Genomic DNA, 18,095 nt, shown 5'->3' with positions numbered 1-18,095 from the left:
GTTGAGCCTGAGTCTGTTCCTCCCCATCCAGACCCTTATGGCCTCCAGGCAACGGGCCATCACGTCAAGGGCATCGTTGGGGTGGCCTGGGGTGGAAATGTACAGCTGAGTATCATCAGCGTACTGATGGAAAGCCACCCCAAAGCCACCCCAAAGCCACCCCACAGCAGAATGTGCTTATCATTATGAAATTTACACACTGCTATGTTAGTAAGCTAAAAAGGTAAAGGTTTCCCCTGTCCAGTCATGTATGATTCTAGAGGGCAGTGCTCATCTCTGTTTCCTAGCCAAGGGAACCAGCATTGTCCAAACATATAAGGAACGGTTGCTGGAATTGGGTATATCTAGTTTAATGAAGAGAAGGACGAGGGGGGACATGATAGCAGTGTTCCAATATCTCAGGGGCTGCCACAAAGAAGAGGGAGTCAAGATATTCTCCAAAGCGCCTGAAAGCAGGAGAAGAAGCAACGGATGGAAACTAATCAAGGAGAGAAGCAACCTAGAACTAAGGAGAAACTTCCTGACAGTTAGAACAATTAACCAGTGGGACAACCTGCCTCCAGAAGCGGTGAATGCTCCAACACTGGAAGTTTTTAAGAAGAAACTGGACAGCCATTTGTCCGAAATGGTATAGGGTTACCTGCCTGAGCAGGGGGTTGGACTTGATGACCTCCAAGGTCCCTTCTAACTTGATGATGATGATGATGATGATGATGATGATGATGATGATGATGATGATGATGATGATTCAGTGGTCATGGGGCCAGCATTACTATATATGCCAGGGTGCATGGAACACTGTTACCTTCCCACCGAAGTGGTATTTATTTATCTACTTGCATTTGCATGCTTTCAAACTGCTAAGTGGGCAGAAGCTGAGGCAAGTAACGGGAGCTCACCCCATCATGTAGTGAGTTCCCGTTCTTGCTCTAGCTCCTATTCCAAGTGATGGTGTCCTAAATTATATGATGGAAACCCCAAGAGAGTACATTCTTCCCAATACCAAGTGACTTTACATTCCAGCCATCAAGTAACTGGTGCTTAAGTTGTTTAAAGAATGTCCACTGCAAAGTATGATAGTGGATGGACAGACAAGAGTGAGATACAAGAGCCAGAAATAAAATGTTTTGCATTTTCATCATTCGGTTCTTAATAAAGCAGCAAAATTACTTCAGAATCCAAATCGTAAAACAAATATTGATTTCGATCTAGACACAGTGGGGTTCAAATACACATGGGCTGGGAAGCATATGGTGGGTAAGTCCCACATTTCCTGTATAGGGCCCAAGATTGCAGAAGAAATGTCAGGAACATAAAGTAAGTGAGCAATGTTACACAGATGGCTGCAGCAAGGATTTTCTGGGTTTTTTTTCTCTTTATGTAATATTTTTTTTAAAAAAATGAATCATTTTAGGGTTTAATTCTAATTTAATTGGCTTATTAATAATTTGGAAGGTTTCTTACTTTTTCAACAAATGCAGACTCTATGGCCGTAAAGAAGAATCCTTGGGGACTTCAGATAATGCACTCCTGGAATAGACCCAATGAAATAATGTAGGGCAAACCTATTGTTTCTTAGCCTGGAGGTGCTTCAATTCTTGTATCTCAGAAAATCTTAGTAACTGAAAAAAATTCTGGGCTTCTAAATTATTTATATTTCAAAGACATGTGCTTGGATTGGTTCTTTTTCACAAATTGAATCTATCTATGCAGCGCTAATGTTCTCATCCTTCAAGCCAGGCCGAGTTCCCACTTCTCAGAAACAGGAATAACATTTATTATGAAAATTTAGGTCATCCCTAAAGAACTTTTGGCATACAAGTCTTCGCCCATATCTTTCATAAAAGAAACATCTTTCCAATGTTGGGGTATAGTTTCATAAAATTATCAAAGCATGCACAGTTGTAGTCATAGGACTTTAAACTGTGCCCATAAATGGTCTAGCTAAAAGGAATTGTGCTTGTCTTTATCATAACAACATCTGGATAGCCAAGTAGATTCAGAACATCCCTTTTCTGGAAACTTGTGGGCATTTATAAAACCCCAAGTTTACTATTTTATTAATACCAAGGAGAAAATAGTTCATTATGAATCCAGGGTTGCCTAAAAAATTGTGAAGCAGCTATTTATGAAATAAAGCATTCATGTACAAGAGTGATGACAAAATATCCCAAGTCTTCCGTGTAACTTAGTTATATACTTATATATAACTATTTATAACAGCGGTTCTCAACCTATGGGTCGCGACCCCATTTGGGGTCGATCGACCATTTCACGGGGGTCGCCAAGCAAGGCTGTCCGCCATTTTTTTTGTCCATTTTTTTCCCCTTTTCCAGCGGGTGCCTTACCTCCTTTGGGCTGGGCCAGCTGGTGGTCGGCCTGCTCCGTCTCTGCCGCTTGCCAGCTACGCCTCGGCCGGCGCAGGGGGCGGAACCACGCATGCGCCGTGCTCCCGGGCAGGAAAAGTCCTCGACTTACGACCGGTTGGGTAGTCCTCGACTTACGACCGGTTTAGTCCTCAACTTATGACCGGTTTAGTCCTCAACTTACGACCGGTTGGGGGTCGCGGCATTAAAAAGGTTGAGAACCGCTGATTTATAACTATATATATATATATATATATATATGTATGTAAATATATATATATATATATGTGTGTGTGTGTATGTATGTAACTATATGTAACTATATACACACACACACATAGTTATACTGTATAGAGAACTAGATATAGTTATATACGACTATATAGTCATACAGTTAATTATTCCACGTGTTGCTAAAAAGAGGCTGAATGCTTCATTGCCCAGAGGTATTCTATGGTATTTGCCTGACTAATTTGAGTAGGCAAGGTTGGTGTGCTCTGGGTACCTTCAATTAAACGATGTCATATATGGTATTAGGATCCAGGAAACATGCCTTATATGCCTGTCCCCTGGAAAGAGGTTTCCCCTGAAATCTGGATGGCTCCCACTTTGCTGTTGTTTAGAAGAGCCATGAAGACCTGGCCTCTTCACCCAATTTTGAGCTAAGGTGGGTTGGTGCTCTCTTTGTTGAATGTTAGCAGTCGAGGGGCTGTTTTGCCAAAGTCGCCATCTTGCTTTTATTTTGTTTTCTTTTGTTCTAGTTTGATTTTGTTGTCTGTCTCTGTTGTATTGTTATTGTATTGTTGATGAACAATATTGTGAGCCCGCCCATAATTGGGCGGCATCAAATGGAAGAATAAAATAAATAAAAATAGATCTTGTGAATCTAAAAGGTGAAGGGAAAGGCTCTCTTGTGTTGAGCTTAATTTCTGGTGACTACACAAACACATTCATGTCGTTTTCTTTGCAACAGTACACAAGTGATTTGCCTTGCACCTTTGCAGTATTTTTCTTTTTTTCTTTCTTTGCTTTCCATGCTAACCTACAACCTATTTCCACAGATCTCCAAGTAATAACCTACATCTAATCCAAGGTGTGTCTGTGCTTTTTTTTCCAAATTATCAGGTTAATTCCAAAAGCAACAACTGATTATTGATAGAAATCAGTGCAGACTACCTAAACTGATGTGGGAAAAAAACCTAAAGTAAGGTGCTGATTAGTACTGATATGCGACATCTCCAAGACTTGAATTCTTGGGCTGTAGGTTAGACTGGGAATTTTAGAAAAAAATCTGAGAAGAAACAATGACAAATGAATGTCTGCATGAAGTCTCTAGGAGCCAAGCACAATTCAAAGGACATTTTTCATTCAGTTGCATTCTTATTGAGATAAAATAGAAATTTTATACCAGATTAAAGCCAGCAAAAAAAGTAAATTCAGTATATACTGCTTTCCGTGGTATAACCTAATTCTGAGGATATCTTTTAAAAATATGAGCATGTACCTTTTCTTGACTCTTTGCAGAAGAGACCTTGTTTGTATTCTGATAGTACAGCCAAGGCAGGCAGGTTTGCAGCAAACCAGTTTATTTTTAGATTCTGCCTTGCCATTTATATCCTGCAAAATTGTTCACCAGCTTCAGATGACAGGCTATTTATTTGTATAAATACGTCAGAGCAGGGCTTCCCTCCTCCCACTTTGAGCTTTCGTGTGCAGCATAAGGCAGCTGGGAATTAATTTCAGATCACAAGTGAAGAATTTTCAGCTCAAAGCCAATTACTCTCTTGCTGTTCATTCATATTCTGCAGCCAACACCTTACCTGCTTCCTGTTGCTCTATAATATTTTATTATACAAAACTGATACTGGAGGGGACAGCAAAATGACAACAGACCTTAGCCAGGACTCCTAGCTGGTTATCAGTGGAGATAGCTTGACAATGACAACATATATAGTTCAAGGAAATACTATTTTCAAATCATTCCTTTGAAGTATCCATTGACCTGACTAATGGACATTCCCACACCATCTTCACCTTGAGTCTGAAGGGAGGATTTGGGGATAGGTCTTCACAACAGAGTCTCCATTTTGATGCCAGCCTGGCACAAAATAGCTTTGATATCATACCCTCTCCCTTCCATCCCCAAGTTTCTGTGCCTCCATGGCTATTTCTTCTTTGGCTGACGAAGGAACAGAAGATTACCCTGCAGTCATTTGGGGGTGAGGGGAGGGCATGGGTCAGGGGATATCAACATATCGATGCCCTCCACGAGGCTGGTATTACCTCTACCCACAGACCATTTTTTTCCCATCACCTTGCTGCTTTCCCCTTTATTGCATTGTCCTGATTCTCTGTGATTGCTGGAGAACATAGCCACTACTTCCAACATCAATCCTTCAATGGGCTTACTTGACTTGGGTGCAACTTGCTGCTATTAATTGGAGCCAGCAACCATTTTTCTTGGCGGAAAACCAACACCCAAGCTTGGTTGGTGGGGAGAGAAGCAGGCAGCAATGGAGAAGACTTCTTTATTCCTTGGACCCCAATAAGCAGCAACAGCAACCATGTAAGAGCAGTATATTTACCCCATGTCTCAAAAATGGGTGAAAACTCATCTCCAGGAGCAGGAAAAAGAATCCTAAGGCTAATCTCTCAAGACTTATCTCCCAGAAGACATTAACCCTAACATACATTTATCATCTTTGGAAATTATTAAAAAGAATGATTATCAGAAATTATTATTAGAAATAATAAGCAAAATTATTAGAAGAATCTTCAATGAGAAATCAACCTGCAAGTGCAATTTCTGATATAGTCCCCTCACAGGAGACAACTGTATATATACATCCTAATCAAAATTAGGCTCAAAAAGATTACTTATCATTGGTGAATAATTCAGGGTGCCTTTGATTGTAGCGTGCCTATAAATACAGTTCCCTAATGTACATTCTGAAATGGTGTATCAGAAATAGCATACTGTAAATTTGGCTGCAGACACTACGTGCACTTAAAAGTAACAGAATGGAGCATTGGAGTCATATTACATAAACACTAATATGTCTGGACTGAAGCCAGATGCTAATTTTATATACCATGCAAGCATTTTACTTGTAAGGGCCACTGAGTCAGATAACAACAGTTCTGTACCTCTGATCCAGTATCAACAAATGGGAGTGAAATACTCAAATTTTTGTTTTCTAAAATGACAGTTTAAATAGTTGGACTTGGTTCTCTGCCAATGCTTCTCTAGAAAACTTTGTGAATACTTCTGTGGACTTGGCATTGTTTTGATGCTACATATTCTAAGTAGGGAATGATGAAAAAATGTTTGTTACCACAGCTAATCAAAGTATCCATCTTTAACCCATCATACATTTTCTGCATCTTGTTCAGAAGAGGAAAATAAAGGTCATGATGAGGACTTGGCTAGAATAGCTAAGCTGTCATGCGTGCATGTCCCTCTGCACATTCAGAATCTGATGAAGAACAGCAGGGAATATACAGAACAGCTAAAAATAGTATTTGCCTCCTATGTTTATACAGCATGGGATTGTTGTGCTTTGTTTTGCTCACGTCCTTTACTATGAATAAATGTTCCCTGCAGCTTAGGACCAAAAAAAGTTTTGAAAAACAAAATCTACTGAAAAAATCTGGACCTTATAAGATATTATATCTTTAGTATTTTGTCTAAAATAGCCTGTACCCATAATTATCTTTTTTGGTTATACCAATAATAAATAACTCTCTGTTCAAATGTGCAACCCAACATGATAAAGTTCAATCAATCTGTCTGCAAAGCATGTTTTTACTATTATGGAAAAATTCAGGGGATTGCTAACTAGCAGGTAATTAACCTATAGACTGTGCTTGAGTCACAAGTTGCAAGACTCTTGGTCATGACCTAACTTTAGAAAGATAGCGCACGGCTGCCATTGGGGAGAAGAGTTGGAAGATCAAGAGTCCTAGGTGACACGATGGAGAGAGGTCAGGAATGGAGAAGCAGTGAACAGACCAATGATATAGGGAAAGAGCAGCTGTACAGCCAGAGGAAAATTTAGAGAAAAAAATAAGAGTTTAGGAAGTGGAAGAGTATGAATCAAGAGAACTTTGGAGATGTTAAGAGAGAGAAAGTACTGGAAAAGACAGTTATAATAACGATGAATTAAAAAAATGGGCTGATAATGATGGTCAGAACAGTCTGGATTTTTTAGAAGTTGTATGGCGATGAAAGAAAAAGATGAAGAGTGTTCATGCTGGGGAGAACTTTGGGACTGAATTACATGATTGTTGTGAAGAGATACAGAAGCAGCAGCTTAGAGATCATTGCTGAAATTGATGGACGTTATGTAAGAGTTAAATAAGAATACATCTGAAAAGAAAGGATTCTATCTGGCTGGAAGGAGCTTGAGTAGAGGGAGTAGAGGAACAGAATTGGAAGAAGGAAAAGAAATTTCTGGTTCATTCATCTCCTTGAAGTGTGAAATTCTGTTCTTAGATGTTCTGCTGTCACAGAAGCAGGATATACAGAAGGCTGAGTGGAGTAAGTTGCCAAACTCTTTAGAAAGCTGTAGGGAAGTGGGTTGAGAAAGATTAGTTGGCTGGGAATCTAACTAAATTCGTGATTCCCAGATAAGTGATTCTCAGAAAGTCATTTAAGTATGACCTTCATATCAAACCTACAGTTTACAAAAACTTCAGCTTTCAGAATGTGAACTCAATTACACTTTGAAAAACAGACAGCAATTTCTTTTTTATTATTTTTAGGAAAGAAATTTTAAGTTTATGAAACAATCCAGATAAGGCACATTGACCCATCATCACTGTCATTTACCATCAAAGTGCTAAGTCAAACAATTGAATCTTAGATTATTTTCTTTCTCTTCCTCTTGTTGGATAAAAATCATCTTAATTTTTTTCTAAAAACAATTTAAGAAACAACCAGTATTCTTCAAGAAGTGTTCATTTGCAAATCCTTATTTAAGGTCCATTTCTTTTCATGTGATGGTACATTTTCCACTTTTCTACAATGCAGTTAAGATTTTGTCTATTCATGTGACAATCTTACCATAGAACTTTTAAACAATCAACTTATAGCAAAATTTATTATAGAACAGCATTTTGCTCTAAGTGTGAATGATGTTCTTTTGTTTCAGGACTGATGAGATACCATTGGATTTTTTTTAAATTTCAGATATGGATTCAAGCTATAAAAAGAAAGAGACTTAGAACATAGTAATCTCAAGATGGAATGCTTTAAACTATTGTAGAATTTAAGGTTTTGTGTTGACTCTGAAGATTTCCAGATCAATGTAAATGTAACAATATCAGTCTGCTAAAAATCCTGACTGGATTCAGAACCTCATGTCCTATTTCTCTTTTGTGTGTGAATGCTTTAATTTACCATTAATATTTACAACTTTGGAAGGGGCACCCAAACTTGGAAGGACACAGTTTTTGCATATTTGCTTTAAATTAGATGTGGCAATTTGTAGCCCTTAAATGTGTTTGTGTGTGTGTGTGTGTGTGCTGAGACTCATTTCTGCAACTTCTGGAGTCTAGCAATATTTTGCCACCGTTCAACAGAAAGTTAATGATTTTTGCTGATGTGATACTTTCTTTGCTTTCTGTTTTTATAACCAACCCCATAAAATAGATTTGTTAAACATATGTGTCAATTTTTAACTAAAACAAGTGCTTTTTGCCCTGTCCCTTCTGGTGATACTTCTACATCACTTTCATGCCTTCTTGGTCCCAAAGGCCTTTTTTTTTCAAGACAATACATAACTAACTGGAAAACATGTTTAATTACTCTTTAAAACCTAGTTAAAAGATAGTATTTAGTACAACTCATTGTAGTTAATTAATGTCAGCTATAACAATTCATATCTCAGAGGAGAAGAACTACAAGGAGGAGGTGACTTTAGGGACTCTCCTGATCTCTTCAACAGAGTGAAGAGACAGGAAATATGACATCTCTTCTGGCCTTGAGAATCCTCAACTTCATTAATAAATCATCTCACAATGATACAGATGAGATCCATACATGACTTTCTTTACCTGTGTAAAAATACATTTAAATCTGCCTCTATTTTTTTTTTAACTACTTTGAAAAATGCGTAATTTAGATCCAGGTTAGCTGTATTCTGGGTTTCAGCTAAAGACATGACAATTCTTTGAAAACAATCTGTTTGGTTGAAAAAAAAAACCCTTCATAAAAATATAAAACTGCTTAAGAGACCACAAGCCTACTCATTAAAAACAAAAAGATAATACAGAGGTAAGAAATGTCAGCCCCTTGCTAGTTGAACCCTATTCATCATAATAATGAGAAAGCTGAAAAGAAATAAATGGTTTCCTAGTAGATAGGAAAAATATCAATAAGTAATTTAAAAGACAAAATTGATTGATAGCCTCTGGAAGAACGCACCAATGCTCTCTATTTTTTCCCCACTAACTGGCTGAAAACATCATAGACTTCTGGTTTTTCTTGTGCAAACTGCTCCACTGTATTTTTCTGCAACCAATCAGATGAGCGCATTTGTTGCTGAAGGAGACCAATTAGATCGCCAAGAGTGGAACTTCCGGAGGAGGTTGGTTCCTGGTGGTGAGACACAAAGATCACTTCATCTGTGCTATCTACTGTGCCTTCTGATTCAGACAGGCACAACTGATCTTTGTCTTCATTCAGGATTTCATGCTCTTGTTCTTCTAATACTTCACAGATTCTCTGCATCCCTGGAAAAATGGGTGGGGGGATGGAAAGTAAGGGAAATAGATAGGTTGAAATAAAAGTAGGATGCAGATATTTGAGAATACCTTAATAAGAGTAAAAACACAGCTACCATCAGATTTTTCCTTTGAGTTAAATCAATAACCCAGACAATGAACTTACAATGGATTTCATGAAAAGCTACACCTGTTACCAACTATCTCTTTTGTAGTACATGTATACTTACAAATGGAATATTTCAGGACTTTTCAGTTCACTTAAGCGTTTCAAAATGTGTTCAGATCAGTTAAATAAAGTTGGACTTATTACTTCCCAAAGAAATGTCCATGACCCAATGGTTACATACTCCTACTTCTCTGGTAGGAGAATGTCCTGGTTCTAGAATGTTCATCTGTCTTCAATTGGTTTAAAAAATAAAGACAATAAAACCAGAATGCAAAGAAAAGCTAGGATGGTAAAACTAAGGAGGAAAGAACAGTATACACAACATTTGGCCAACCAAGTTGAATACTGTTCATCAGTTGTCTGCAAATCCATCCTAACTAGCATTTTGACTGTTAATTCCATTTGTCCAGGACTGCAACATCCTATCTTATGTGGTAGAAGATGGATCACCTGTTGGGTTAATCTTGGATACAATATAGATGAGGACAGCACTAACCAAGTCGCAGCCGATTCATCTTGTCAGCAAAGATGATACGGAACCAGCCAGGCTCATTGCACTCAAATGAGTTACCAGGTGAGAGTAAGATCTTTTTGTCCAGGAAGCGTCTCCAGAGTAGCATCTCCTCTTCAAATGTTTTTTTTCTTAAATACTGGAATCAGTTAAGAAGAGAGTAAATGAGTAAAAAAAAACAAAACCCAATCTTTTAGTCCTATAAGAAGGACTAAAAGAAGGACTCTCTCAAGCTGCAGAAAATTTAACCCACACAGGATGGGTAAACAACTTGTGTCATCAGATGTGGCATAATTATATCTCCTAGGAGCATCAGCCAACCCAGCCAATGATAAGAGATGACGAGGTCTGTAGTTCATCAGTCTTTGGAGAACATAGATTCCCTATCTCTGACCTAGTGAATAAGAGTAAACTGAGATCTGAGCAAAAAAGGAAACCTCATATCCAAACAGTAACAACAAAAAGAGAGAGACAATTATGCTGTGTGTGTATGTGAGGATGCAAATATGTATGCAATCCTTCTACATATAAAACACACTCACAATGATGAGTATATTTCAATCTTCCCAAACTTGGGGCTCTCCAAATGTGTCAGATACTCAAGTCCCACATTTTTAAATATGTGTATTTGAGCCACCACTATTTTTCCTATTTTTTAAAAAAATAGATATTAATTTGATTTCTGTCAGTCCTTTCCTGAGACCAAGAGGAGAATTTCTGGTCTATCCAATCTACCCATTCTGTTTCCCACAAAGACCAATCAAACTAGACTACAAGGACATTTTGGGGGTTTTTTTTTTGTCAAGATAAACTAAGTGGAATCTGAAATTCTAGATACAAACAATAGAGAAGACCAGTTGCCTTCACACCCTACTTGTAAAAAGAACCATCTGTTTTACCACTGGCATATAGATACAGGGCATCTAAAGAACACTAACCTTTCGAAAGTCAACCCATATAAAAAACCCCGCATTTCGGTTGAGGAAAGGAATGCCAAGGGTCTTGAGTTCATCTGTCACAAAAGTGTGTGCAGCTTTCAGTCTCTCGTGGTTGGTGCGTAAGTATACTTGGTTGATCCAATCTAGCCAAGAGTAGAAAGACACTTAGCAAAGACACAAATATATATTACTGCTTAATTTCTAAAAGCTGATAGATCAATGGACAGATGGATTCCTTTATGTAAAACGAGGCAACATTCATATTCCACCTGCTGCATTTGATCTGTGATAATTCATTTGTAGACATCATTTGTCACTGACACTTGACAGGAACATGCATACTGTATGTAAACTAGGCCATAGTGAAATCAATGGTCAAGAATTTCCAAGGATATATATATTTTATGAACTTAAGTGTGAACACACATGGGTTTAAGTGAAGGGGAACAATATGAACATGGTCTTGGTGCAATGTGAGGGTTTTTTAAAAAAAAAATAATCTCAAATTTGTCAAACTGGCAATCACCTTCAATATACTTCCTGAAATTTTAGGAAACAACTCAAAATTATATGACAGATATATATTTATAAATAAAAAATAGGAACACCTTTAGCAAAAGTCTTTCCTTATTAGGAGCAATGAATATAGATGCTCCCAGGTTACTCACCTCTGTCTCTGAGTAGCTGGGTAATTTGGTATTGCATAGGCCCACAGATACTATGAAAGTAATTAAAAGAAGTCACAGCTTTGATAACATCTTGGTTTAGTGTGTACAAAACACCAAACCGGACTCCAGACATAGCAAAATCCTGTAAATGAAGAGAAGAATTACCAATCCAGCTTTCATAATATAAGTAAATATTTTGATTCAACCAACATTCATAGTTCGGGAATTTAAGGGAGCATCACCGGAATATTAGGAGAATAATACTTACCTTACTAATCCCCCACATCACATGGGTCCTTTGTGGATCAGGCAATCTGTATGTATTAAGAATATCTATATGAATATTTTCAATAAATAATGGAGACTTCTTGATCAACCTTTTTCACTCTGGTCCTTTCTAAATATATTTGGCTACAACTCCCAAACTTTTCAGACAGAAAGCCACATTGTTTGGAGTCATGGGTGTTATAATAAAGCACACCTCAAGGCATTAAATTAGGAAAGGTTGTTCTTGATCATCAACCCAGAATTCCAAAACAACTAAGAACATACTTAATAATTATCAATATTGTTAATAGAAACTTTGTTCCATAGGGCCACCTGTTAATTGTGAATATGGAAAAAGTGGAGAAGCTGAACTTTCTCCTGATTTAAATGTCAACAATATCCCTCCCCCCTTCTTTTACTGGAAGTGAAAGCAGAAACTTCAAACAGGAAATTTCTGTCAGAACTATGTCAAGATACAAATGATTAATGCGCCATGGTAGGGCAGTGATTAGAATGCAGTATTGCAGGCTAACTCTGCCCACTGCCAGGAGTTTGATCCTGACCTGCTCAAGATTGACTCAGCATTCCATCCTTCTGAGGTTGGTAAAATAAGGACCTAAATTGTTGTGAGCGATATGCTGACTCTGTAAACCGCTTAGAGAGCCCTGTAAAGCACTGTGAAGCAATCTATAAGTCTAAGTGCTATTGCTATTACATTTTCCCATTACTTGATCCATTCATCAGCAGCAGTTCCATAAGTCCCATCTACTGTAGCTTAGCAGTCCAATACCACCTCCCCCAAAGGGCCCAAGATCTTCCTTCCTTCCTTCCTTCCTGAAATGTATGTTTTCCCAAATGTGTTTCAGGAAGTAAAGGGGAGCTCAACTTCTTTGCCTGCATGAATGCATCCATACAATTTTCTTAACCACATTATGGAATTTGTTTGCCATTGCCTTCTTTCTAGACAATTGGGTGTCCCACATCAAAGTATTCATCAGAGCTGACCATGCTTAGCTAATGAGATGAGCCAATATGCTTGCTAGAAAAATATGAGAACAATATAAACTGGGAAGCAAAAGAGCTATTCTCTCAGCAGTGCTTTCTAAAATGATGAAAAATTAGACTACAAAGATACCTTCTGAAGCCACAAAATATGCTGATGTAGCAACACAACAAAACCCCCACTGTTCTTATTTAGGAAATATAGAATATTTTACTTAAAAAAAAAACAATTTCCACTTCTGAGCTGGAAGGGCACTCCTGTTATTCACAGATTTCATTATTTATTTTATTAAATGCATAAGGCTTCCAACTCTATAATGATTTCCTAATGTTGGTGACCTTTGCTACTAGATGAATTGAAGCTGTAAAGCAGACCTTACCTGTCCATTTCCAGTACACTGTGAAATGTGGCAGAATCATCAAAAACTGACAACATATAGATCTCATCAACAATCACATGCAACTCATGTCTAGAACAGAGGAAAAGAGAGGACTTCAGCAGTTGGAAAAAAATGACTTGCGCTCATGAAATAGGCAAGAATTTTGCATTCATTCATGGACAGTCTCTGTAATAATTGACTAAAAAAAGAATATCCATGATTCTAAAATGTTTGAGAACAAGAATGGAGTTCAAGCATCAGCAATTCAAGAACACACTCATTGCTAGAGATTACAGCAAAACCTCAACATATATTACTATTTTCCCATAAATGCTTTGATATATAAAGCAGCCAACTGATTAGTTTGGCTTAAGTTTCCCAATAAAAGCTTACAGAGGAAGTAATATAATGAAATTAATGAAATGGAAGGAAATTAGAAATCCCAGCCTCCATGACTATAGGTCCTTCAGCCTTATCATGGTCTGACAACTGGGTATCTCCTACTTCCTTAAATTTTTGTTTGTTGCCCTCTTCCAGCACATTTTTGACTTCGTTTTTTAGTCTCTCTCTTTCTCTCTCATGGAAACTGGAGATATTGCTCTTCAGTGTCTCTAGTCCTACTGAGGTGAATGTTTCAAAATGGTGCCAAATTTTTCACTTAATGGCAGGTGCACCTTAATAATTAAAAAGCCCCGTTTCCTTTTCCATGCTGTTCAAACTCCAGATAAAATCCTTGAGGTTATCTGTGAACACAATGTTACAATAATTAATTCTATTCTTCCTGTTCATCAAATTCAGGTAAAACTGGTCATAGTCTAAATTCGCATCAAAAATCTACAGTAAAGGCCAGTGAACTTCAGGACCTAGAAAGTCCTGGAGAACTTAGGATGCTATTATTTTTGTATCACCTTCTCTCATATAAGCTGCTTCCACTTCACAATTACGGTTTATGATATTTATATTCCAGGTTCTGGCCGGCAAGTTACAGAAAGGTCTCTAAACGCTTTCAAAATCCATAATATAACAGCTGTTTATAATATGCATAAATGTTCAATGCTAACTAGGCAGCATACCATATTCAAATTTTGGCCCATCAGATTCTCTAAAACATGTAAGATTTTCACACCTTTTTGCAAATTCCAAGTAGTCCTGTAACTCTGAGAGAGAATAGATATCCCCCAAGGGATTTTGGGGATTCAGGAGAATTAAACCCCTTACTTTGATACCCTATAAAAGAAACAAGAGCATTTAAAAGTGCACATATATGTGCATATGTGAACTAAACACATCAACATATCAAATACAGCCTGTCGGGAAACCTACTTATTCTGTGATTGTAAAAACTGACTTTTTTATTATTAAGTGGCTGAAACATGCGGCTTGATTTCACAGTTTAAATCAGTGCATTCTACAGTGTGGCAATTTACTTTTTATGTGTTATCCTGATGGATTTAAATCCTTCCCCCTCCTCCCTATGAACTTATCTCAAATAAAAGTAGCTGCATCCTTCCTTAGGAGTGCTTTAGAAAAATAGTGCAAGAAAGTGTGCTATAAGATGAGGTCAGAGATTCTACTCTTCTAAAAGTTACATCTTTCCAATGTCCCTGGTGCCTGCCCCATCCCAGTTAATAAAATCAACTGGGTATGAAGTATTTTAGAGCTGAAGACTATTTCTATTTCATTCTAGCCTGCTAAAAATTCTTTAATAATTATTAAAACATAGAATATTAAAAATATGTTTCATTGATAAACACACCAAACACAAAATGCAAAAAGGATGATAAAATAATACAGGTAATTTAAAATACTCTATGTAACTTTTTTGGAATGCTGGAATATTGACAAGAAATTAAAAATTGATTAAAAATCAATAACAGGATATGGATTGTTTATGAAGATTGAATGTAATTGAGATATGTATAAGGTAAAAATTTATTGATAAATGTAATAATGATGTACTTATTGAATGGATAAAATTAGAAATGTACCAACCTGAACATGAGATAGTAATTGTTAAGGGGAAAAGAGAAGAAATATTTGATGTTCTAACTTGAGATTTGTACTAAGATTTTGTTACTGAGCTATTGATTAACCTAGTCACCATGTTGCTTTTTAAATATTCAAATGTAAAATTGGAAAATTAATAAAATATTATTAAAAAATTCTCTATGTAACTGATGCATACTGAAGAAAAAAATTCTTTCTAGTGAACAACAGTTCTTTCATTTTCTAGTGAAAAACAATTATGATAGAAACACAAATGGTGGGAATCTTTGCTAAAGCAAATTTCTTTGTCGTATATTCATCCGTAAATTAGGTTAGCAACAGGGCACTTGTAGGTAGCACTCTGATCTTCATTTCATTCAAAGTCAAACAGGGTTGGGGAAATTACTGGTTGAAGGTAATACTTAGTTTTAACAAACTGCATCAGTTTGGTTTGGTGGTAGCAGTGTCTCAGATAGAAGGTCCATACAGAGAGTGGTAAGGACAGCTGAGAAGATTATAGGAAACTCTCTTCCCTTTATTCAGGATACTGCTTATAAGCGCAGGAAACATTGATAGACACCTCACAGACCCACTTTACGGTCTGTTTCTGTTGCTCCCCTCTGGCAGGATGTTTCGAAGTATTTCCAGCAGGACTACCAGATTCTGTAACAGCTTTGTTCCCTATGCCATCCATCTGGTAAACTTGCAAGATTTGTTTTTCTTGCCATGTATACATCCCAACTAGACGGTGTTGTTTCTCTGTGTCATAGAATATATGTGGGTATGTGGGTATATGTAATTTTTTGGTCATATTTATGTAGTGTATATTGGGAGGTGGTGACCCTTTGAGAGCTGTATGCAAAGAAATTTCATTTTAATGTGTGTTGATTAGTGTACGTTTAAAGTGACAATAAAGTTTATTCTATTCTATTCTATTCTATTCTATTCTATTCTATTCTATTCTATTCTATTCTATTCTATTCTATTCTATTCTTTAAAAAAAGGTTTATTCATTCTAAGGGTTTAAACACAGAACAAGGAAAGTTGCCCCCAAATGAGTTCATATCACACTTGATATGAACACTTGTTTAGAAAAAAGGCAAACAGAGTAGCTAGGCCACTGGACTAATATATCAAGTATTGAATCAGCAAAATTCACCTCTGACTGTGCATCCTGCAAAGCTTTCTTTAGCTTATCCACTGTAAGCTGGAATGGACGAGTGCAACTGCCAGTAACCTGAAATATACCAAACAAGAGACTGAATAGTGGCTTTCAGATCCATTGCATGCAATAGTAATGAAGAATATTATTATTATTTTTTTAACAAATATTTTATTGAATTTTTTAAGGGTAACAAGGGAATAGGGTCAACAGAGGTAGAACAAAGGGAGACATACAAAAGGGTTAAATCAAAGGAAGGGGATAAACACAAAAGTGGGATCAATCCCACAAAATAACATCGCTTCAGCAAGTAAACCCGTCCGGGTATATATATTAAATCTTAATAATTACTCTAGTATTAAACAGCTTTCAATATAGTCATGTAAATAACAAGTTAATCAATATATCTCATTCATTTTACTAATTAACAATGCTTAATACTAATTAGTTGTAATAACTTTAAAATAGTAATATATTACTTATCGGTTATAATTTACTATATATCACAAATACGAAAAAAAGAAAAAAACAGAAAAAGACAAGTTCATACAAATAATCATGAAATATAAATACAAATTATCAATTATCTCTTTAAGTTTCATAACCTTTTCTCATTCTATCGTATTGCTAACCATTGGTAAAACTTTTCCCATGTTTTAAAATAAATTGTATCTTCTCTTTCATTTCTAAAGTTAATCTATCCATTTCTGCACATTCAAGTATTTTTGTTATTATAATGTGATCAGATGGTAAATTTTCATTTTTCCAAAATTGGGCAAATGTTATTCTCGCAGCTGTTAACACATGTAATATTAAATACTCATTCTCTTTTCCATAATTCAAGCCTAATATTCCTAGCAAACAGAGTTCTGGTTTAAATTCTATATGTATTTTAATCATCTTTTCCAGCCACATATGAATCTTAAACCAAAATTTCTTAGCATTAGGGCATATCCACCAGAGATGGTAATAAGTACCTGGTTGTTGTTTACATTTCCAACACATATTTGATACATTTTTAAACATTTTCTCTAATCTAACTGGTATCATGTGCCATCTATAAAACATTTTATATAAATTTTCCTTATATGCAGCTACTCTAGTAAGTTTAATATTTCGGTCCCATAGTTTTTGCCAATCTTCTAAATCTATAGAATAACCAAAATTCTTTGCCCACACTATCACTGTATCTTTCACTTGTTCTTCCATCTTCCAGTTTAACAAAAATTTATAGAGTTTCTTAATCAAATTTTCATCTGTTTTCAAGAGTATTTTATCTAATGCTGTCTGTTCTTTGTAAAATCCCATTACTTTTACATCTTTTTCATATCTTGTTTGAATTTGCAAATATGACCACCATGTTAAATCAATACCATTTTGTTGAAGATCTTGCCTATCTTTTAAGTTTTCCTTCTTTATCTAAAATATCTTTATAGACCCCAAGTTTATCATAGTTAATTAAGTTCGGATACGCAAATGCTTCCATTGTTGAAAGCCACTCAGGTATTTTCATATAAATTTTATTTTTAATTCTCTCCCACTCTGAGAGTAGTACATTCCTTATAGCGTGAGTTTGAAAGTATTTATGTACTTTATTTTTCTCATACCATAGGAAAGCGTGCCGACCCAGTTGCAAATCATGTCCCTCTAAATAAAGAAGTCGTTTATTTCTCAATGTAATCCATTCTTTAAGCCACAACAAAATAGTGGCTTGGTAGTAGAGTCTCCAGTCTGGGAGCCCAAAGCCCCCTCTGTCTTTTGAGTCTTGTAACAGTTTAATTTTAATTCTTGCTTTTTTCCCTTGCCATATAAATCTCATTATTGTTGCATTTAAATCATCGAAAAATTTCTGGCTTAGTTTGACAGGAACCGTCTGAAATAAAAATAGCAGTTTAGGTAAGATATTCATCTTAACAGTCG

At 36.4% G+C, this 18,095-nt stretch overlaps 1 protein-coding gene across 1 annotated transcript in view; it reads right to left on the bottom strand.

Annotated features, from left to right (window-relative positions):
* Positions 1–8,151: 8,151 nt before the first annotated feature.
* ACCS (1-aminocyclopropane-1-carboxylate synthase homolog (inactive)) overlaps positions 8,152–18,095 on the bottom strand; it is a 19,203-nt gene continuing 9,259 nt past the window's right edge. The window contains exons 7-14 of the mRNA XM_015831712.1: positions 16,173–16,250; positions 14,154–14,254; positions 13,028–13,117; positions 11,647–11,692; positions 11,379–11,520; positions 10,711–10,853; positions 9,758–9,911; positions 8,152–9,101 (exon numbers count right to left, since the gene is read on the bottom strand). Coding sequence (XP_015687198.1) covers positions 8,803–9,101; positions 9,758–9,911; positions 10,711–10,853; positions 11,379–11,520; positions 11,647–11,692; positions 13,028–13,117; positions 14,154–14,254; positions 16,173–16,250 — 1,053 coding nt within the window. The 3' untranslated portion in view covers positions 8,152–8,802. The remainder of the gene's footprint in view (positions 9,102–9,757; positions 9,912–10,710; positions 10,854–11,378; positions 11,521–11,646; positions 11,693–13,027; positions 13,118–14,153; positions 14,255–16,172; positions 16,251–18,095) is intronic.

This window comes from Protobothrops mucrosquamatus, unplaced genomic scaffold, assembly GCF_001527695.2.
Source record: "Protobothrops mucrosquamatus isolate PMUCROS unplaced genomic scaffold, P.Mucros_1.0 scaffold_277, whole genome shotgun sequence".
Classification (NCBI taxonomy): Eukaryota; Metazoa; Chordata; class Lepidosauria; order Squamata; family Viperidae; genus Protobothrops; species Protobothrops mucrosquamatus.
The sequence above is the reverse complement of the archived record's forward strand: the minus strand, read 5'-3'. Positions and strand labels throughout refer to the sequence as shown.